The 23,907-nt window shown below is 39.8% G+C and overlaps 1 protein-coding gene across 1 annotated transcript; it reads left to right on the top strand.

The window, feature by feature from the left end:
- The first annotated feature begins 2,456 nt into the window (after positions 1-2,456).
- On the top strand, positions 2,457-20,042 carry TMEM170B (transmembrane protein 170B). The gene is made up of 3 exons (XM_060774813.2): positions 2,457-2,974; positions 11,842-12,012; positions 15,528-20,042. Exons 1-3 carry the CDS (start codon positions 2,746-2,748, stop codon positions 15,656-15,658), a joined length of 531 nt encoding a protein of 176 aa, XP_060630796.2. The 5' UTR covers positions 2,457-2,745; the 3' UTR covers positions 15,659-20,042.
- The last annotated feature ends 3,865 nt before the right edge of the window (positions 20,043-23,907 follow it).

Below are 23,907 nucleotides of genomic sequence, written 5' to 3'. Positions count from 1 at the left end.
GCTTCTGCCAACCTAGCAGTTTGAAAACATGCAGATGTGAGTAGATCAATAGGTACTGCTCCAGCAGGAAGGCAAGGGCAGTCATGCTGGTCACATGACCTTGGCTCCAATTTTTTTTTGTTGGTGACAGTGATAGCTGGATCCGGAAGCTCTGAGCATTATGCACATTCCGCAATGGCGGTTGTGAATAAGGGAAGGGGAGAGCGGCACACTGAGGGCGGGAATATACTTCGTAGTTACATTTGGTGGAAGGATAGAAAGGAGGGGAGGGTTAGGATAAGGTTCAGGGTAAGGTTTAGGGGTAGGTTAAGGGTTAGGATTAGGGTTAAAGAACTCTTTCCTTCGATAATATCTGTGTTTCGTTCTGCATTGAGCAAAGGAGTGAAGCGGAAAGAGCGTAACACTCAGAATTTCCAGAACAAGCTTTCATACTATTTCTTTTTTTCTTCAGAGGGAAAAAAATGCTACAGCTATGATAACAGAGTTAGCCCCAGCTTCTGCCAACCTAGCAGTTCGAAAGCATGCAAATGTGAGTAGATCAATAGGTACTGTTCTGGCAGGAAGGTAACGGCGCTCCATGCAGTCATGCCGGCCACATTACCTTGGAGATGTCTACGGACAATGCTGGCTCTTCGGCTTAGAAATGGAGATGAGCACCAACCCCCAGAGTCGGACACGACTGGACTTAATGTCAGGGGACAATCTTTACCTATGGACTCAGATAAACCAGTTCAAAACTGATATTGTGGGATTTTCTGCTGTGATATTCTGAGTTATATGGCTGTGTGGAAGGGCCCTCAGAATATCAAAGCAGATAATCCCACAAATATCTGCTTTGAACTGGGTTATCGGAGTCCTCACTGCCATATATTACAGCAGAAAATGTGGGATTTTATTCAGTTGTGTGGAAAGGACCTAAGAGTACACTTACACCTACCTGTGTGACCGCATTTCTGTATACAAACCCATACGATCTCTTCGTTCATCTGGGGAGGCCCTGCTCTCGCTCCCACCTCCTTCGCAGGTGCAATTGGTGGGGACAAGGGAGAGGGCCTTCTCCAAGGTTGCCTTTCACCTTCAGAACAGACAAGCACCCCAAGCTCTGAGGATTACCTGGGAAGGAATCCCACTGGAGCATTACAGCACAGGGTGACTCCCAGGTATTTGGGTGTGCTGCAATGATCCAGTGGGATTCCTTCCCAGGTAATCCTGTCAGGATACTTGTCTGTGCTTAAGGTGAAAGGCACATAGAATCATAGAATCAAAGAGTTGGAAGAGACCTCATGGGCCATCCAATCCAACCCCCTGCCAAGAAGCAGGAATATTGCATTCAAATCACCCCTGACAGATGGCCATCCAGCCTCTGTTTAAAAGCTTCCAAAGAAGGAGCCTCCACCACACTCCGGGGCAGGGAGTTCCACTGCTGAACAGCTCTCACAGTCAGGAAGTTCTTCCTCGTGTTCAGATAGAATCTCCTCTCTTGTAGTTTGAAGCCATTGTTCCGTGTCCTAGTCTCCAAGGAAGCAGAAAACAAGCTTGCTCCCTCCTCCCTGTGGCTTCCTCTCACATATTTATACATGGCTATCATATCTCCTCTCAACCTTCTCTTCTTCAGCTAAACATGCCCAGCTTCTTAAGCCGCTCCTCATAAGGCTTTTTCTCCAGACCCTTGATCATTTTAGTCGCCCTCCTCTGGACACATTACAGCTTGTCAATATCTCTTTTGAATTGTGGTGCTCGGCGCATGTCTATGTGTCTATGTCTAAAACATGTGGATTAGGGATCAGGCATAGACACGGAGAACTGGGAAGCCCTGGCCCTTGAGCGCTCCAGCTGGAGGTCAGCTGTGACCAGCAGTGCTGCAGAAGGCACGAATGGAGGGTGAAAGAGAGAAACCTGCCAGGAGGAAGGTGCGCCAAGCCAACCCTGAACGAGACCACCTTCCACCTGGAAACCAATGCCCACACCGTGGGAGAAGATGCAGGTCAAGAATAGGGCTCCACAGCCACCTACGGATCCACAAGAAGACAGATCATGGAAGACTATCCTATTTGTCCAACGAGGGATCGCCTAAGTTGTTGTTGTTATTATTATTATTACATATAATGCAGTTTGGCACTATTTTTATCCAGCTGTGTGGAAGGGTCCAGTCTCTCTCTCGCGCGCTCCCAGGTATATTCATCCTCTGTGTGCCTCGCACGAGGAGAGACCTCCAATGGGTTGCCGCCCCTTCAGCCCCCTCGACGTCAACATCCCCCTCCTACCCACCCAATCGCGGTCTCCTCTTCGGGGGGGCGCGCCGAGTCTCGCTCTCCCTCCCTCCGTCCGTCCCTTCTCGCCATTGGACGCTCGCGCGTTCCTTCGGCCCTCGCCATAGGCGGAGCGGCCGCCTGAGTGTGACGCGCCGCGCGCGCTGCTGCGTTTGGGTTTTTTTCTTCTTCTTCAGGAGGCGGGGCTTTTGGCGCGGGCACGCGGCTGTGGAGGGGCAGCCGTTGGAGTCGGTTGGCCGGTGGGCGAAGGGGCGCCTCCTCCCCCCTCCCTCCTCCTCCCCTCCCCCTCGCGCCCGAGGCCAGAAGAGAGGGAGGGGAGGCCATGAAGAGGAGGCGGCGGCCCCGCGAGGCTGCCTGGCGTCTCCCTCCTCGCGCTTCCCGTCCTTCGGGCCCGGACCCTGAGGAGGCTCCCTGAGGAGGAGGGCCTCGGCACTCCCACCTGCCTCCTGCCGCCTTCCCCGTCCCTCCGTCCTCGATGTCTTCCCCGCCGCGGGGAGCCCGGCCCACCCGCGCCTCCTCCTCCTCCGCCTCCTCTTCTTCGGCCCTCCGCACCAGCCTTCCCCGAGAGCGGCGGCCCCAGCAGCGAGGGCCCCACGGCCCCGGCACCATGAAGGCGGAGGCGGGGGACAGCAGCCTCATCAACCTCTCGGTCCAGCAGGTGCTGAGTCTGTGGGCACACGGCACCTCGCTTCGGCACCTCACAGGTAAAGGATTTGGGGCGGGGAGGGGGCGCGACTGGCCCTTCAGGTGGGCAGGAAAAGGACCAGCGGCCTCCTCCCTATTAGATCAGTGCTTCTCAACCTGGAGGTCGGGACCCCTGGAGGGGTTGTCAAAGGGGTCACCAAAGACCAACAGAAAACACAGTATTTTCTGTTCGTCATGGAGGTTCTGTGTGGGAAGTCTGGCCCAATTCAATCGTTGGCAGGGTTCAGAATGCTCTTTGATTGTAGGTGAACTATAAATCCCAGCAACTACAACTCCCAAATGTCAAGGTCTATTTTCCCCAAACCCCACTAGTGTTTACATTTGGGCACATTGAGTATTCGTGCCAAGTTTCGTCCAGATCCATCATTGTTTGAGTCCACTGTGCTCTCTGAATGTAGGTGAACTACAACTGCCAAAACTCAATGTCAATGCCCACCAAACCTTTCCAGTATTTTCTCCTAGTCGTGGGAGTTCTGTGTGCCAAGTTTGATTCAATTCCATCTTTGGTGGAGTTCAGAATGCTCTTTGATTGTAGGTGAACTATAAATCCCAGCAACTACAACTCCCAAATGTCAATGTCTATTTTCCCCAAACCCCACTAGTGTTTACATTTGGGCATAATGAGAATCCGTGTCTAGTTTGGTCCAGATCCATCATTGTTTGAGTCCACAGTGCTCTCTGGATGTAGGTGAACTACAACTCCCAAAACTCAAGGTCAATGCCCACCAAACCCTTCCAGTATTTTCTCCTGGTCGTGGGAGTTCTGTGTGCCAAGTTTGATTCAATTCCATCTTTGGTGGAGTTTAGAATGCTCTTTGATTGTAGGTGAACTATAAATCCCAGCAACTACACCTCCCAAATGTCAATGTCTATTTTCCCCAAACCCCACTAGTGTTTACATTTGGGCATAATGAGAATTCATGCCAAGTTTGGTCCAGATCCATCATTGTTTGAATCCACAGTGCTCTCTGGATGTAGGTGAACTACAACTCCCAAAACTCAAGGTCAATGCCCACCAACCCTTCCAGTATTTTCTCCTGGTCGTGGGAGTTCTGTGTGCCAAGTTTGATTCAATTCTATCATTGGTGGAGTTCAGAATGCTCTTTGATTGTTGGTTACCTATAAATCCCAGCAACTACAATTCCCATAGGACAAAATCAGTATCTTCCCCCAATCCCACCAGTATTTAAATTTGGGTGTATTGGGTCTTTGTGCCAAATTTGGTCCAGTGTATGAAAATACATTCTGCATATCAGATATTTACATTACTATTCATAACAGCAGCAAAATGACAGTTATGAAGTAGCAATGAAACTAATTTTATGGTTGGGGGTCACCATAACATGAGGAAGAGTATTAAGGGGTCGTGGCATTAGGAAGGTTGAGAACCACTGTATTAGATCAATAGGGAGGCCACAGGTCCTAAAGCAGGCATGGGCAAACTTGGGCCTTCTCTCCATGTGTTTTGGAGTTCAACTCCCACCATTCCTAACAGTCTCAGGCACCTTCCTTTTCACTCAAGCAGCTGAGGGAGAAAACGAAAGGTCCCAAGGCTGCTAGGAACGGTGGGAGTTAAATTCCAAAACATTTTTGTCATCTTTTTTTGGTCATCATTTTGTCATCATGCTTGTCATCTGCCTCCCCTAAAGGCCTAATAAGGCTAGGATCAAGATAAATACTGTAGGTTTGCTTTTCAGTTGAATTTGTGTCCAAGTTGGGATCAGGAACATTTTTAGTCAGTCACCAGCCATAGTAAAGTTAAAGGTTTCCCCTTGACGTTAAGCCTAGTCGTGTCCAACTCTGGGGGGTGGTGCCCATCTCCTTTTCTAAGCCAAAGAGCTGGCGTTGGACATTGCCCATAGATGCCTCCTAGGTTATGTGGCAGGCATGACTGCACGGAGCATCGTTACCTTCCCACTGGAGCAGTACCTATTGATCTACTCACATTTGCATGTTTTTGAACTCCTAGGTTGGCAGTAGCTGGGCCCAACAACAGAAGCTCACCCTGTCTGTGAATTCAAACCGCCAGCCTTCTGACTAGCATGTTCTGTAGCTTAGCAGTTTAACCTGCTGCGCCACCAGCCTATATATATACACACAAACACATGCATGCATACACAAGCTTTGGAAAACATTATTTATTATTTATTTATTTAAAACATTTCTATTCCACCCTTCTCACCCCAAAAGGGACTCAGGGAACAGCATATAAATGACAAACATTCAATGCCAAGCATAAATAGACCTTGCACATACATATACGTTAAAATCATTTATCTCAATATTAACCTCCCATTGTTTAACCATTTCAATCATCCGTATCAAATCTGGTTGGCATAATAAAGTTTCCTATTGCTGCCTTATTGCCCTGTCTCAAAGGCTTGGTCCCACAGCCAAGTTTTTATCATCCTTCTGAAGGACAGGAGGGAAGGGGCTGCTCTACATACCCTTGTGGTGTTTCTTTTGCTGTCCGTACACCTGTTCAGAAGATTTTGCCTCACTTCCTGTCCTTGTGATCATTGGATTTGGACAAATGTGGCTTGTTGTGGAAATAAGGATTGGTGATAAAGCTTCAGCGGAGACACCTTTCCCCAATGATAACTTTCAGGAGTGGATTTCCCTTCTGAGGGGTAGTTTTCACTCCCTATTGTCTCAGCCCCGTTCTTAACTATGAGTCATTCGTAAGTCAGATGTTTGTAACTCCTGTACTATATCCCATACTATACCATAAACTCTGTCTTGACTTGATATCCATATTGAAACACAGTCATGGAAAGCAAAGTAAGACAAACTGAATGTCACACAGTTTTACTATGTAATACCTGTATTTTCATTTTTATTTAAAGCCGAGCTTCTTAAACTGTTTTTCCCACTCAGGATCCTTTTCCACCTGAGAAATATGTACATGACCCCAGGTACATAGATATATAAAATAGGTATAACAATCAAATGGTTACTGATAAATCAACATTTTAAAAGTCTTGCTAAACAGGCTGGTTTTCCCTTTTATTCAGTGGGTTAAACCATTGAGCTGCTGAACTTGCTGGTTCAAATCCAGGGAGTGGAGTGAGTTCCCGCTGTTAGCCCCAGCTTCCACCAACTTAGCAGTTTGAAAACATGCAAATGGAGTAGATCAACAGGTACCTCTTCGGCGGGAAGGTAACCGCGCTCGATGCAGTCATGCCAGCCACATGACCTTGGAGACATCTACAGACAACGCTGGCTCTTTGGCTTAGAAATGGAAGTGAACACCACACGCCCGGAGTAGGACACAACTAGACTTAATATCAAGGGGAAACCTTTACCTTTATTAAGTGCAGTTCAAGCATCTTTTGCAGAATCCATTGTAAGCCCTGCATGTGTTTGCTTACAGATTAGTGTAAATGGGTGGAGTTCAGAAACCTTTTACTGTTGTCAAATTTTTCATGGCCCCATCATTGAGCTCAGGGGACCCCATTTGTGGTCAGCATCCACAGCTTAAGAAGCACTGGTTTTAAAGTATTGTTTCTTCATCCACCTCCCCCCCCCCCACTTCAATTGTTTGAGTTCTGGCTGAGAGTCTATATCTGTATTCCAGTGACTTATGGGTTATAAGGGCTTTAGAGGTTACATGTGGACAAGATGCCCCAGCACAGTGCTTCACCCTCCCTGGATGGAGGGATGGGATTCCTGCTAACAGCCAAATGTGAATGTCCAGGAAAGACGGAAAAATGTTTTACAGATTGAGTGCACAATGAGTCCCCTGGAACCCTGGAAAATAATCATCAGAAAAGCACTACCCTAGGTCTATTCTGGATTCTAGGAGAAGGTGGATTTTAATAGGTTTCAGCTTAAACTAAGGAGTATTACACTGGTTTCCATATAGTATGCACACACACTCCTTCTTGTGTATGTTTCTTGGGGAAAGGTACATAGGATCTGGCTGCTCTGGTTGGACTTTACTGACCTGAAAACCTGGGGATGATCTGGCATGGCATACACAAGATCGCCCCAATATGGGTCACTGGGCCAGAATATGGACTTTCTTCCGACATTGGCTACCGCGGAGCAATGCCGCATTGATAAAGTCGGCTTGCCCTCCTTTCCTCTGGATCAGCTCTGTGTGGTGTTTGGCCCCCACAATGCTAATCCAGCCCTATCCTGACCTAAGTGGTTGGTGTAGATGTGCCCTTTATTTCCTTTAAGGCAGGCTGAATACAGGCATAGGGTGTACTGGAAAATAATAATTGCCAGTGTCAGACAAGTAATGCCCTAAGATATTCCTGGATTTGAGAAGAATATGGGCTTTAGAAGCTTCATACACCCAGGGTTTCCATATAGCCTACAAGGAACCTGCCTTTGTAAGTGTCTTCTTCTGCTTGTTTTAGTTCTCTTGGGAAATTGGGACATAGGACCTGACTGCCCAGTTTCCTTTATGGTTAGACAGATGACAAGCATAAACACTGCTTACACAACTATTTCATCAACCCAATGTTTCATCAGTTAAAAACTTTGTAGCTAATTAAGGTATCACCCATTGATCAAATAAGATAAGTATTTAGTGAGAATTCAGATTGGCAGTTGTTCCCATTAGAGTCATTCTTTTTCTGTCTTACACAATAGGGGATCCTCCTCCTTTAGTGTGTGAGTATATCACCAAAGAAAGAAGTTGTGGTTTTTGTTTCTCAGAACTTTATAGTTTTCACAGATTTAATAATCAACTGGTTAAGAAAATAATTGTATATGTACTGTGAGATAACTCTTTTACTGGGAACCTGCCTTTTTCTATGACAGTTTTCATGATTCTGGTTCTATGCTATCATACTAAATTGGAAGCATGAACTCTCTTCTTCATAGACCAGTCTCAGGAAGGTCATTGTACTCTATAGTGTTCTCATAACTAATGTTTATGAAATCCCAAAAACCCACAAATTTAATTAAATCCTTTTGGGTAAAATCATATGGTTTTAAGATTTGTGATTGTAAAAGGGTATGATGGCAGTAACCTAGATGAACAAATTCTGATGTACAGTGTTATTTTCAATGTTTGCTTGGCTGTGTTAAAGTAAAGCTGAGTATAACTGTGATATATAGAAATGGCTATACTGAAGGGTAATGAACACTTTCCAGTCAGTGGTAATGTTGTGTGTTTAAATTAAAACTAGCCCCTAAAGAAGTAGAGATACAGTAAATCGAACGTTTATCTAAAATCTTTCCATGAATACATATGGACAATTTCTAACTCCTACATTTTGACCTGAGTGAAACGTCATTTTCAGTCTAAAATTATGAACAGTTATAACAGCTCATTGTCTACCCAACACATTAACCACCCTGTATACTTGTGTATAAGTCTAAAGGTTTAATTTTTAAAAATCAAGCCCACCATACCTGGGCCAATATATTCATGGTTCAATGAATACCGTGACTCTTAGCAAAAGTCCATCTCTGGAAAACCCAAAAGAAACACTTCCGCTACTCTCTCTGCCACAATGATATATCTGGCCTTTTAAGTGCCAAGGTAGGGAAATGGCAGTTTGAAGTGGCATGGGTACTTTTCTCTCCTGCAGAGTCACCCTCCTGACATATCCACAGGTCATTAAAAAATCCATATTTTTGAGCCCCAAACCTGCACTTGATTTACATATGAGGTCAATGTATACATGAGGTCAACTTATATATGAATATATACCGTATGTATTAGTGTCTGTGTCTTCCAGGGTTTGACTATGATTAGTGTGGATTGATGGACTCAGTTTTAGTGTAGTGATGAATCGGCAGCATTTTAGCTGAAATAGTAAAAAGAACTATCCAGGGTGCTGAAAACCAATTCTGAACTATATCTAGCAACCTGAATATCACATTTCAAATTCAGACTGAAATCAAGAATGAATTCACTGCCTCACTAACATGTAAGCCATCATATACTACTGGATATGATAAAGAATAACAAAAGGACAAACGAGCTATAGCAACTGGGTAAAAACACTTAAGCCTGCCTCGTGAAAAATTGTGGGCAGATTCATGGGAACAGTGAATATATGATGAACTTTTCTGACCCAAAATGTGTTGAGAACCACTGGCAGACAATTAGGCAGATTTATAGATAATGCCTGCATCTATGTTATTACAGATAAATGAAACCTCCATACTCAAGCGGGTGTCTCTTAAGGACTGGTGTTGCTTTGACAACTGTGGAATAAAACCTTCCTTGTTTTTAGCTTCTCAGAAACATCTGGTTGCCCACTTTTGGAAACTGTATATAACCAAATATTTGAGCACAAATGTACTGTTGTTCTGATCTGTTCCTATATTCTCAGGCTGAACTCAGTAATAGTATTAACCTAGTGACAGTACTGTTAGAACAACTCTTGTTCTTATTTATGTGAAAGTATTACTTACTGTTTTTTATGAGGGTTCATATCCTGGTTTTCTTCCATAAATGGAACTTAGTAGGAGTAAAATAGTGTAGCATTGAAACAAATGAAAATAAAACAGTCCACAACAAGCAAAAATCACTTGCCAAAGGTCTGTCCAGTTGTGTGCATTTTTAAAGTGATTGCTTTCCGAAACAAAAACAACAAAGAAAGGCCTAGTCTTATCTCTCTCCAGAGGGAGTTCCAGAAGCTGGGTACAGATGATGAGAAAGCAGCATCTTGCATCTGTAGGAGGCAGGCTAAAAGAAGGCCTCTCCACAAAGATCTCAAGGCATAGAAAGGCTCACAAAGGAGAACATGGCCCTTGACATTGCCTGGAATCAGTTCTGTGAATACCTAATAAAATGCACTACAGGTTTTGCACATCTAGCTAATCATAACAGGGATAAAGATCTGGACGGAGAAAATCTGAGGTATTCCTCAGTTAATATTGAGAAATTAAGTGGCACTGGTATTTTCTTCTAAAATGTCCACCTCATACCACCAAGGGTTAAATTTTCTTTTCTTTTCTTTTTATAAATAATCTTTATTCAGTTTTCATAATACATTTAAAAAAGAAAGAAAAAGAAAAACAAAATATTTGTAGCTAAGGCTACTAGCTGATAGGTATAGAATATGTGTGTATGACAGTTCTCCGAAACATGAGATGATATAGTGCCTCAGACAGATTAAATAGAGAAAAGAAAGATACCCCAGTACTAAAAAGGATCTCACTCCTTTAGTTACCTGCTTCATCTCTTCTGATCCAACCAGAGTGTACCATATATGTTATAGGAAGGCTATTTAGCATAACATTGAGATTCTCCTGGATACCTCAAGGCAGATTTATATAAATACATTCATACTTCACAGCTTCATTTTCAATACCTTATTGGTATTGCAGGATGTTCTTTCTTCACAGTGTAACAAAGTATCTGTGAGTTTTTAACTACAATATCATGATTCTTGTGTTCACGTGTAGCCACAAAGGATGTATTGTATTTGTGTAGTCTATTTAAAAAAAAACAAAACAAAACATCTGCACATAATGCAATTTAACACCAATTTAACAGCTACAGTTTAGTGCTATGGAATCATGCGAGTTATAGTTTGGGGAGGTGCCATATTTCTTTGTCAAATAATACTCACCTTGAAAGTCTCCAACTCCCATTATTCCATCTCATTGAGCCATGGCAATTAAAATGGTCTCAAACTGCATTAATTCTGTACTGTATATGCACCCTTAGTCATATTTGTCTTTTCATGGTATGGTCTGGAAATAAATCCACAGATGTCACCGGATATAGTTTTTATAGCTTCCTTGTCCAAATTTGATAGTTATTTCTGGCATTAAAATGTAACATAAAATAAAAGCATTGCTTCCATAAGGCATTTTTGTCTGGTTTTGTGGAAGTACTTTTACCAGAGACTGTTCTACTGACATAGATTTTATGCTTGTAAGGCATCTTGAATGAATAAATTCAAGGGATAAGTTGAATGCATGTATTTTAAAAAGCAGGCAAACACACATAGGAAGGGCTAATGTACATGGTAATGATGCATGAGATGTAACATATCTCAGTAAAATATGTTTTATTAGAACAGTCTTTGCAAGGTTTGTGTGTGGGATGCAATTTGTGATTTTAATTGGATTTTTTTCTATGTGACTATTTGTTGCTTCAGAAGCAGCTTTTTCTCTCAGCTAGTTTGTTGTAGTTCTGCAGACTTTTGTTTTTTCTCAAAAATAGCTCTAGTTAACACTTGAGATCAAAGTTATTTTAACGCCACATATATTCAACATGTTCTAAAAACTTAGTTTTTACTACACAGAGCATTCATGTAAAGAATTGTTTGAATTTCCCTCATTTTAGAACTGATTAATACTTTTCTGCTTTAAGTGGAAGGGAATGGAATACTGTTGCTAGCACTTTCACAATGCTAGCATTCAGAAACAATATTATTGGTGACTAAAAGGTTCAAAAAACCATTGAGAGAAATCCCTTAGTTTGGCATCTTGCTCTTATTGGAGAAACAGAAACTGATAACACCTTTTAAAAACAAGATATCAGTGAAATTTTAGAAACTATTGTTTTAGTTTTCTTCCTCGAAAATAATTTGTGTTGTCTATTGTTCAGAACAGGTTCTTGCATAGCTTGATATTTATTGCCTAAAGAAGAAAAGCAAAACACTTTTAATTTGTGTATTGGTCAATATTATTTGTTAATATTTATTTATGTTTTATGTACTGCCAGTTGACAAAAGAGTTTTCACAGTAAAGATTACACAGTGAATAATGCACAATAGTGCAAGAAATGGGTCATGCACAGAATAATAGCACAAAAAATGAGTTGTTTTGGTCAGGTGTGAATAACCTCACAGTTATTCACACCTAATGTCTAGTATGTTTTTCATTATTTGATCAATAAAAATATTCTTCACATATGTTAACCTGCTCTTCATTTTTTTTCCAGAAATGTGGTACTGGGTTTTCCTATGGGCCCTCTTCTCCTCTCTCTTTGTCCATGGTGCTGCAGGAGTTTTAATGTTTGTGATGCTGCAAAGGCATAGGCAAGGAAGAGTAATCTCTATCATTGTGGTCAGCATTGGATTTCTGGGTTCTGTAACTGGAGCAATGATAACCAGTAAGTTTTTAAAAATATTTTCAATTCAGTTATGCCTCTTCTTGAGTATGGCTATTATCTGTTCATATATTCTTTCATTATTCATAGTATTAGAACTCTGGGAGGCTTATAGTTGAGTTTTTCCTTTAGAAATAAGAAAAGATCCTAGGGTTGGAAAAGACTAATGTTCTCTACTCACGTTGGTAACTTTGTAGGTATGTGACAGCAGGACTGTAGCCAGAAAAAATTTCGGGGGAGGGTTGAACATTTCGGGGGGGGGGGGGGAAGGTTTGAAACCTGCCTCTTAGCTCACGCTGAAGCAAAGAGCACAGCAGGGGGCAGAGCAGCCTTCAATAGCCTGCAGCTCCACCCCTGTCAACCATCTCCACCAAGTCAGGCCTCCTTAATGAGAGAATTCAACACACACACCCCAACTTGGTTGCTTTGCTAAATCGGCTATTGCTGCAAGTAACGACAGTGTGAATTAATTGTTGTTATTTGCTTGAGATAGTGCTTGCAGTTCTGGAGGGACTCTTTAATTTTTTGCGTCTCATAGACTTAGCATGGGGATTTGGTTAACCAGTTAAAATTCATGAGTAAACCAGGTTTATTTTTTTAACCTGAATGTTTTGGGGGGGGGGGGTTGAACCCCTAAGCCACCCCCCCCCCCTCGCTACAGGCCTGTGTGACAGTATTACAGCTAACTATATGTCAAGAATCATACTCATTTAGATAAGTAACTTGTCAGATCCATAGGAGAAATATGTACAAATTGATAGACCGGTAAAATATTTTTGTAGTTTTCTGTATGGCTGTTTAAAAGGCTAGAGGTGGAGTTACCTCTTAAATGAGCAAATATGAAAGACATATAAAGTAAATTTCAGTTCAGTAAATGTCAGTTCTAAAAGGAAGAACAATACTATGAAAGAGGGCTGTATGTTACCACTCTAGACCTATTACAAATATTGGCATCTTTGGATGTTGCAACAGTGTTTCTGACTTACACTTCTCTGAGAGTGTTGGCAACAAATGGTGAGAGAAAGGATTCAGAAAACACTGCGTTCAGCATCCTAAGAGGCAGCAACCCTATTACTTGTAGCTATTTTTCTTATTGTGGAGATTTCAGTTCAAGAACGGCACAGTTACATGATTCCATGGTCTACACCAGTGTTATATTCCTCTTAAATTACTATTATAGCATAAAATACAATTTAAAATTAAACTAAAAACCAATTTGATTGCAAGTTAATTAGATCTTAAAATACTAAGGAGTGTATCTGAAGTGCAGTAAAACCAACTAATAGTTAATTGCAAAAAGAGCTGTTCATTTTTATATTTTATTTGCATTTTATTTATATTTAGAATGAAGAAGATTCTAAAGAGATTGGGATATTGTTTATTAATAGGAGACCTTACGCAAAAAATGCAAGAGAAACTCTTTGCTACACATAGATCCTGTTTAGAATTTTGTTATACTCCTAAGTTTATTGGCATGGGTAAAGTGAAAGTAAAGATTTCCCCTTGACATTAAGTCTAGTCTGGAAGGTGGTTCTCATCTCAATTTCTAAGCCGAAAAGCCACCATTGTCCGTAGATGCCTCAAGGTCATGTGGCTGGCATAACTGCATGGAGCGCCATTGCTTTCCCACCAGAGAATACCTATTTATTTGCTCACATTTGCATGTTTTTGAACTGCTAGGTTGGCAGAAGCTGGGGCTAACAGCGGGAGCTCACTCCTCCTCCCCAAATTCAAACCGCTGACCTTTCATCAGCAAATTCATCAGCTCAGCGCTTTAGCCCACTTCACCACTGGGGGGGTTATTTATTGGCATATAAACACTGAAAACTAGCAGTACACAGTTAGGAAAGACTTCTTGATAAAAGCCATATGACATGCTTCTTCCCTGAATTGTTATAATGTTTTCTTTTTTATGATGAAAAACTATTAGCAGCCAACCTGAAAACACATAACAGCTACAACATCAGTCATGCAACAAAAGTAACATGAAGACATACAACTAGCCTCTCATGCCTTTGTGCCATTTTACAGATTGATTATAATAGTTCAAAGAGATGTTGATAGGCATAACTGCCTATTTACTGTTTCTGCTATTCTTTTCTACTCTTTTGCTTTTGTTTAAGTGTGGATAGTATCTGGCATACATTAGGTGTCTAGAAGAATATTAGTGAATATATTTGGTGGTTTCATTTTTCACCAGTTTCTTCAGATTTCTTTGCTGCAGTCTTTGACTTATCTGCTGTGATAATGTCATAATCCAGGTTATTGTATTTGCAGGACTGAAGTGTTTGAAAAAAAAATCAGCATTGGCAGAAAAATCAGTATTCCAGAATTTTTCGGCTAGTTTCAGCGTGTTTTGTTCTGTCACTCTTGCTATCAGTCCAGCAATTAATATTATAGTCTGTACTCCAATTTAGTAAAGTTCATAGAGAATGAAATTAACACATTTTAGATGGCTTAAATACACTTACACATTTTTAGGTTTTTAAAATATAGTTTGGGCACCAAGGAGCCAAAATAAGCAGTTTACGTTCCATTACCATGAGTAATTTTTTTTCGTGCCAGGAGTGACTTGAGAAAATTGCAAGTTGCTTCTGGTGTGAGAGAATCTGCAAGGACATTGCCTAGGGGGTACCTGGATGTTTTACCATCCTGTTGGAGGCTGTTGGATTAGCAAAGCCCCTACTTTGGAAACTTTAAAAAAGAGTCTTAAGACCTGGCTCTGCTGTCGCGCTTTTGAAGAGTAGCCACATAATTTTATGCTAGTATTCCTCCAATGTTCTTGTCCCAGGAGCCCCCCCCCCCCACACACACACGAAGGTTGGCTTAATTTCCTATCTCTCTATGAATTCGCCCTTACAATTAGTTCTCCCCCCTTATCTCACCCGGAGTTTTTAAATCATTTTATGTTCATGCGGCCTGCCCTTTGTTTGTCTCCCATTATGCTTAGTTCCTATATTTTGTGTATATTGTTTTATATGCTTTGAAGTTTTATATTTTACTGTTATGTTGTTCATTTGATTGTAATTTGTATTGTTATATTCTAATTTTTGTTCGGGCTTGGCCCCATGTAAGCCGCTCCGAGTTCCCTTTGGGGAGATGGTGGCAGGGTACAAATAAAGTTGTTTTTTATTATTATTATTATTATTATTATTATTCTTTCATGTTCCCGCATGAGAAGCTGGAGCTGACAGATGAGAGCTCATCCTGCTCCCTGGATTCAAACCGTCAACCTTTTGGTCATTAAAGACATGGCTGGATAGCTGTCTTAGAACTTAGCTATGTCTTTTTTATTTAGCTGGATCAAATGCAGATTTCTGCCTTATATTTTAGTAAAGTTAAGTCTATAAAGCAATACTTGGTGCCTCATATGGCAGGATTGTGAAATAATATAGTGTGTATTTTTTCAGTGTGTAGTTACAGAATATTAACACTGGAGAATATAAACACTGTTATGAGATCTAGGTTTGTTTGATGTCATGTGGTAATTCTCCCCTTTTTTCTCTTGTGCCTTTTAGGTGCAGCCGTGGCAGGAATTTACAGAGTAGCTGGGAAAAGTATGGCTCCTTTGGAAGCACTTGTATTTGGAGTTGGGCAGACTGTACTGACACTAATAATTTCATTTTCAAGGATTCTTGCTACACTTTGAATCTTCTGTGAAGCTTTCTTTATAAAAGGAGAAAGTCTGCAGTGACACTTTGGTAGCTGATGGACTTGGAATTGGGAGGGGAAGTACCTGTTACATGGACCGTAAAGTTAGAGGTCCCATGCATTTTGAAACTACTTCCCTCTACAGTCCAAAAATGACACACGACTGCACTGCACCTAATGTGCCTCTGACACAGGCAAAGTGTGATCAGTTTAGGAGAAACTGCAAGATGAAGCACCTTGTGAAGCTGCTAATCAGGCAAATGTTGGTGATTGATCATTGTTCATAACAGTGTTGAAGAAAATACAGGGGCATTTCTAAGGAGTGGATACATGTGCCAAATGTAAAGTTGAACACTGATAGTATGACTACTTAAACGTGTAGTGAGTGCTGCAAAAATAGTTTTTTAAAAAAATCAGGTACACAAGGCACTTGCTTCTTGTAACAGCTGAACTCTACTCAGTGCAGAACGTTACCAAGCTTGTAGTGGAATGGCGGGAGTCAGTTACTTGAGTACAGAATTACTTATGAGCATTGCTGGGATTTAGTTACTGAAACAAAATTTTAGTAAGAACATGAATGTGATTAAGCCAGTATAGACTTTTCTTGAAAAGGGATTTATAAAGATATATCACATGTATTAAAGCCAGCTCATCAGTATTTTTCTTTCTTTCATTACTATCCATTCATGGTATGTCCCAAAATCGTATTCGAGTCAAATGACCAAACAGCTCATAAAATGAAATGTACATTATTTCTGAAGACTTAGGTTTTTTTAAAAAAAAATAAGTTGTCTGTTGTGTTCCATAATTTTCTAAACATAACTGATTTTCTATTTAAAAGAACAGTTGTGTTGGTATTTATTGTAACAGGTAAACATGACTGTAAATGTCTTTTTTAAAACCAGTAGCTATCTTAAGTCCTGAAAAGCACATATTTAGCATATGGCTCACAGTTGAAATGAGAAATTTAAAAAGCTGAAAGAGGTCATTTTTTGTACATGAGCAAAGCAATTATTCTAATAAACAGTCAGTATCAAAAAGAGGACACTTTAAAAATGTTAATTTCCCCTTTTACATTTGACTTTTTCATAGCTTGCTTCCAGTAGACATACACAGTCGTATCTCTCTTTGTATTTGTTTGTATCGTTTCAACAAGAGCTTTGGTGGTGTGACTGTAATGTCTTTACTGTGAAACATTTTGATGTGAGTCGTGAAAAATGTCAGGACACTGATCTAAATTGATAAAAGTACGTATGGGGAAAGAGTTAATATTGTACTGATTTTCATGCTGCCCATGTAGTGAGAGCAGAGATGCAACCATGGCTCCACTGTCCATATCACTATCTGAAAAAAGCAGGCTCCCTATTTCTAAAAGCTAGTATCGGGGACAACAGATGGACCACCATTTTCAGCATCTATCAAAAATCTTTAAGTGCTGTTATTTCCCAATTACACTCTCATCAACAGCAACTCTTTAACTCTGTCTACTGTTGAATTTTATCTGAACAAGTGTGGATATCCTTGCTGGCCACCTGGAACAAACTAGGCAGATACACAAATATGATACTGCCTTTACTATTGCTTCTGCGCTTTGAATCTGACAGCTAACGCAGGTGGAGAGGGGACTTGGTTTCATACAATCCTTCCCTACGGGGACAGCATGTAGGCTAGCCTTTAATGTTCATTTATTGAAATAGACAGTCTATATATGCATCTGGAAGGAAGGGAAAGACATAGCTAGGAGCTGTCATCATAACAGAAGTCAAGGCCTACAGAAGTTATACCTGCAGCAATAATACTTTGACAGCACAGTGCTTTGTTCCACAACCTTTCTAAATGTTACAGGATAAAACCCGTAATTTGTATTTATATATACTAATGAATTACTGCTAGCCATTATTTTTCCTACTTTGATTTAGAGATTACATTTTTTAAAAAAGACATTCACTTTTCTCTTAAAGTTCAGTATTATGTTTTTGGGAATAGGCTGCTATCCTGCAAGGACCTGTAGATAAAACTGGAACTTTTTCTGTGACTCTGAGAACCTTGTCTGCCACAAATGGGAGACGGGGGAATGGAGACAGTATTAATCTAGATGTTTGAAGAAACATCAGCATATTTCAGCATTTTTATTTTGAGTAGTTTGAAATTCAACACCAAGGTATATTTTAAACATTCTGTAGTATACAGTATTTAATTTATAGTGCCTTGAGTATATGTTAGCGTTTTCTATCTTGTCCACTTTATTGCTGTTCTGTCTCTACTCTTAGATTAGCTGTTAGGCCAGTGTAGTTTGATGTGGAAGTAGTGTTAATATTGAAAATGGGAGTGGACACAAGTCTTCTGAAACACTACTCCACTTCAAGTCAACACAGAAAGGGATTTTCAGGGGGGAAATCTTAACTGGAAGAATTATAATCCTGTATATTTTTAGGGCTTGTAGTTAGAAAGCTGCATCTTGGTTTCAATATTTTATCGAACATCAGAACATGCTGTATGTGATGCTGTTGTGAATGTTACATGTGAAGTGGTTTGATATCTAGTGTTATCTGTAGTGATTCAATGATGCTACAAAGCAAGCACTTCTCAGGCTCCAGTACTAAAGACAATTATGAAAAATGTACCTGTAAATTTTTAAGTCTGTTGACTTTAGGGCTATATCCAGAAATGTGTATTCATGCTTCCTATGTTGTTTGTGATTGCCTCATTCTGACAAACCTTCAGTAGTATTAACACGAAGCAAATTCCATCAGTATTAAGTCTAGGCTGGGAATAATTTGTAGCCTAGGTATACACTTTGTGTTGAAATGTAACACATCTATTTGGCACAAATGATATTATGACCATCTTTTAAAAAAGATACGCTCAGAAGAACTAAATAGGACTCTTTTGCAACAGGAAGCAATTGTAGATCATGCCTCATGACACACAGCCATTGGGATGTTTTTAGGATAAATCAATGTACATGATTGCTCTCTTTCTATAAAAGTTGGTAAATTAAATAGATACACTAGATATCAGTAATGGCTATTAAAGTATATGTTTTCAGCATGGTAAGAACCAGTAGTGAAGAAACCTGGCCTTAATCCTTTTGAACAGAGTACATCCAACTTGTGTTTTGAAGAGACTGCAGCATTAGTTGCTCAGTGCATCTCAAAACTACTTTCTATAATAAAATAGGAATGAAGAAGTCAAGGAAATGTGTTCCATAGCAGTATGTTCTATAGTCAGACTTGAAATGTATGTGTCAGAAGTAATGTGAATAGGGCAGTTTTTCATATTCTAAAATGGATGAATTTCTGTGTATTAATCTAACTGCAAGTTTACAGTAATGTGCTTTATTTCAGAATGAAATATCCTTTGTATGGATAGCCTAACAACAATACTTAAAGCTGCTAAAGAAGTGAAGGGAAACATTGAAACCAATCTTCCAAAATTCATCTGAGGAAATAGTTGAATGTGCTACCAGGGGAGCATTCTTTAAAATAACCTAGTGTAAACTTTATGGAATACTGTTACCAGACCACAAACTGAATTGCTAGCAACTGTCTTAATGACAGTGGGCAATATCACATTATTCAAAATAAACTTTTCCAGGTGTTACTCATTTTGTTCCTTAAAACAAGTTTCATGAAGTGCTCTCACTCCATTGACATTCTTGGTATCCTTTATTTATTCAGAGCCACCAGTAACATTAGTTTGGTTTAATTTATAAAAAACATTGGCCAAAGAGATGGTTTAGTATGTGTGTATTTGTCTGTAATATAGCATTTAAATATATTTTTCTTGATTAAATCTGAGGAAAGCGGTAGTGTTTCCTCTTCAGTTTTGCACTTTGTTATATTTTGTTTCAGTATGATAAACTTATTTCTACTTGAAGCTTGCATATTTTTGTTGTATTGTAGTATAATCGAGCAATCAGCTTTCGGTATGATTAAACTGATTTTTAAAATTAGTTACGTTTGAATTAGTACTGTTTGAAATATTTATACAGTGTTGTTGCCCCAGTATGATTTGAGGTGAATATTTTGAGCTAATTTATACGTGTTGTCCAGATTTTTAGAGAATTGCACACAGTAGTGAATATAAGAAACTTGGGCCCTATGCAAGAAGTATTTCTGTATGTGGTCATCTGCCTTTTGTTTGTTTAATTCCTCCAAGTGTCATGATTACTTTGGGATTTGGGATGAAACTGGAAAGTCACAGCACCACATGGATCTTCCATTTCCGATTTAATAATTTGCAGCCTTAACATGTTAGTTGAAACAAAACTGTGGCTGCAAGTTTGAAACTGACATTTCACAGGGGTCATGGAGGAACTGTGTGTGCCTCTTCTTCCATTCAGGTTAATAAAAGCTGAACAAGTGAAGTGACAATAAAAACATGGGAAATTGTCTTTTTTCTTTACTGCAAAGTCTGAGGGAGAAAATAGTGTAGAACAACATGGAAAAAGTGCTTAATATGCATTGTACGAGGGTGAGTCAAAACGTTTTGCTTCCTTTATCATAAAAACCTTATGACTGAACAGATGACAGCAGAAGTTGCTACAGATCATAATCTGAACTGTCCTCTACTCCAAACTACCATACAACATGTGTACACATTTGTGCCATTGTTTAACCCAGGCATCAAAACCATTTTTGAAAAATTCAGGGTTTTGCTTTGTGACCCATGATTTTAAAGCTGTTTTAATGTCATTCATGTCATTGAATATGAAACCACATAGGTTGTCTTTCAGAGGTCCAAACAGGTAAAAGTCAGAAGGGGCCAAATCATAAACCTTCTTCAAGCGATCATAGATTTCCTTAGGTACACAACTTTCTTTTGCCAGAAATTCAATGATGACTCTTTCTTTCAGCTTCAGATTCATGGTTCTAATCAATCTATACCAGTAGAGTAAGTTTACCTCTATCATATCATGCAGATAGTTCAGTAGCTGTGAAAGAAATAAAAGAGTGATGGAGGCATTACTTTTTGACCCACCTATAGTTTAGCCAATTCAAATGAATACATTCATATATATATGTGTGTAAGAGAAATGCCACAATGTTACATCCAAAGGCTCTGGGCATATTTTGGAAATGATGAAATAGGATATTGACAATGCTGTTTAATACCAATTTTTTTTCTTAATAGGAAAAATAATCAGTCAAAATCAAGAAATTATCTGTGTGAGACCAGATAATGAACTTCTGCTTAGACATTCTCAAAGAGTTATTTGACAATGCTAGTTATATTCCTTATCAACATATGTATATTCATCACTTCTATTAAAATGTGTGTAAGTATACAATTTACTTGGAGAACATTCTATATCAAGTGCACACTATCACTTTGTTGCATGTTGCATTTGAAGATTTTTATTTTCAAATAAATTTACCTTGGGAGTGGAGAGAGAACTCACAGTAGATCTCTTGCCTTGCACAGAAAAAGAAATAAAATATTGCACCCTTTCCCTTCTAAATAACTTCGCTGTTGCTTCACTGCATCCTCAAATAGCCTATGCTCACAAATGGTTATCTTTTTGTGAAGAGTGATTTAAACCATTCTTTCCAGTGTCTACAACTGGAGTATCACTATGCACAGTTTTCTCAATCCTTGATCTGGATATTTTCTCTACACAACTGTAGTTCCTTTTGTGTGAAGAAAGTACAACAGTCTGCATAATAAACTGTTGAGTTTGTTCATTCAGTGAATCCTTCCATTACTGAATCATTAAGAATAACAATGCACAGTTCCACTAATGTCTGTCTAAAAGTCTGAACAGTTATTTCTACTCCAGTAAGCTGTACCACTTCCCTCTTGTGGGGTTGAATACAAACTCTGGCTATTGCTCTCTATGCTTAGAGGACTCTGTCCTCATTTAACCTTGGACAAATATTTCCCATAACCTATCTTGGAATGCAATGTTGACTCTCAAAAATGGATAACACAGAAACTGAACTTTCTGAAGCTGGACTCAATCCAATCCATACTCATCCTAGAGAGCAGTTTAGATCCAGAATTAGAAATTAGGTAGAGCGGCTGTTTCTAGTGTAACTTTGTGTTAGTCTTGTCATCATGTACCTGATTTGTGGGAAATCTGTATCTGGGAAAAAAATTACTCATCCTTCACTCCCCCACTTCTTTTTAAAAAGCTTTTCTGATGTCTAATCTCAGCTGTGCTGGCATAGCTGTCTGAGATAAGCAGGCAGAAGTAGGTTATGTGAGCACAGGGCATTTCAGCTCAGCCAACACAAGAGATTTCAACCTGTTCCTAGTCTTGTAAGTGTTAGTACAGGCAGTCCCCAAGTTACGAACAAAATAGGTTCTGTAGATTTGTTCATAAATTGAATTTGTAAGTCGGAACAGGTACATTTTAACACATTTTCCTACTGGAAAGGATTAACACACCTGTCGTGTTTGTTTTGCTGTCTGTGCCTCTGTTTAGATTTTACCTCACTTTCTGTCCCTGTGATGATTGGATTTTGAAAAACATGGCTTGTTGCGGAAACAAGGATTGATGAGAAAGCTTCAGTGGAGACACCTTTCCTCCCATGATAACTTTCAGGAGTGAATTTCCCTTCCTAGGGGTAGATTTCTCTTACTTCCTGCTGTCTCAACCTTGTTCATAACTATAAGTTGGTTGTCAGTCGGATGTTTGTAATTTGGGGACTGCCCGTACTGTGTTTGGTTGGCATGCTTAGGATGCAATCTAAACACGTAGATAAAATTCTATTCAAAATGATACAATTCCAAGTAAAGCATCCACATGATCCTGAGTACCTCCTCTCATGCACAACTGCAGCATCCAATCCCATTGAGAAAGAATGCATATATAGTTGCTTTCAGTGAGGCATCCTTTCTGGAAGTAGAAGTATCATATGCATAAAATGCCCTATAGGTTTAGCATAATTGCATGCTTGGATTTGCCTTGTGTTTTGGATGTGGATTCCATTCAATCAAAGAAGGAGAAAATCTGGATGCTGTATTATAGAAGTGATTCATTTTACCAAAACCTAAAATCAGTATTCTGGAAACTACATCTCCTTTTGCTTCAGGGCCCTAAAACAAGCATTGATCAGAATTGCTTAATTTGCAATAGCTGAACAGGAAACACTTGTAGATGGACTGCTGTGAGTTTTCCGGGCTGTATGGCCATGTTCCAGAAGCATTCTTTCCTGACATTTTACCCACATCTATGTCAGGCATCCTCAGAGGTTGTGAGGTCTGTTGGAAACTAGGCAAGTGAGGTTTATATATCAGTGGAATGTCCAGGGTGGGAGAAAAAACTCTTGTCTGCTTGAGGCAATTGTGAATGTTGCAGTTGGCCACCTTGATTTGCATTGAATGGCCTTGCAGCTTGAAAGACTGGCTGATTCCTGTCTGGGGAAATCCTTTTTTGTGATTTTTTTATCAGCTTGTTTTAAGAAACTTTGTAACAGAATTAAAATTGCTCACATTCTTTATTGCTCATTTGAAGGAATTTACTGACGAGTTATACCTCTAATACCACAACTGCACAATCAACTGAACACCAGCCCTTCTACATTTGCTGGGGTTAGGACCGCAAAGCCTTTCTGAGAAATCAAGAAATAAACATAATTTTCTACTTCTCTAGGAATCACTTAATTCTCCAGCACAACTCTGTGATCATCTTCTGTCAAAGGATAATCACAGAAGATGATAACTTCTTCTTAGCCTCTGTGATAAATTCTGACAGAGGTTGACCAAAAGGTTGTGCTGGAGGACCTAGAGCAGGGGTCGCAAACCTTTTAAACAGCACCAATTCATAGTTCCCCAGGTTGTTGGAGTTGGACTATAATTTGAAAAAATATGAATGAATTCCTGTGCACACTGCACATATCTTATTTCTAGTGCAGAAAAATATGAAATAATACAATATTGAAAATGAAGAATCATTTTAATCAATATAAACTTATCAATATTTCAATGGGAAGTATGGACATGCTTTTGGCTAATGAGATATTAAAGTTAATTAGGGTTGTTGTTGTTGTGTGTCTTCAAGCTGTTTCAAACTTAGGGCAACCCAAAGTTTAATTTAGGGCAAACTCCAGGTAAACGACCTTAGAGGGCGGCATCCATCCTGCAAGCCTTAGTTTGGGGATCCCTGACCTAGAGTGATTAAGGCAGAACATATTAAAAAAAATCAAATCTGCAAAAGTGAAACCCACAGTGACTATATACTTAAAGATGTTATCCAAATACATGTTTCTCAAGTTGTTTTACAATAGAGTATCTTGGAAA

Source organism: Anolis sagrei, chromosome 4 (genome assembly GCF_037176765.1).
Source record: "Anolis sagrei isolate rAnoSag1 chromosome 4, rAnoSag1.mat, whole genome shotgun sequence".
Taxonomy (NCBI): Eukaryota; Metazoa; Chordata; class Lepidosauria; order Squamata; family Dactyloidae; genus Anolis; species Anolis sagrei.
The sequence above is the reverse complement of the archived record's forward strand: the minus strand, read 5'-3'. Positions and strand labels throughout refer to the sequence as shown.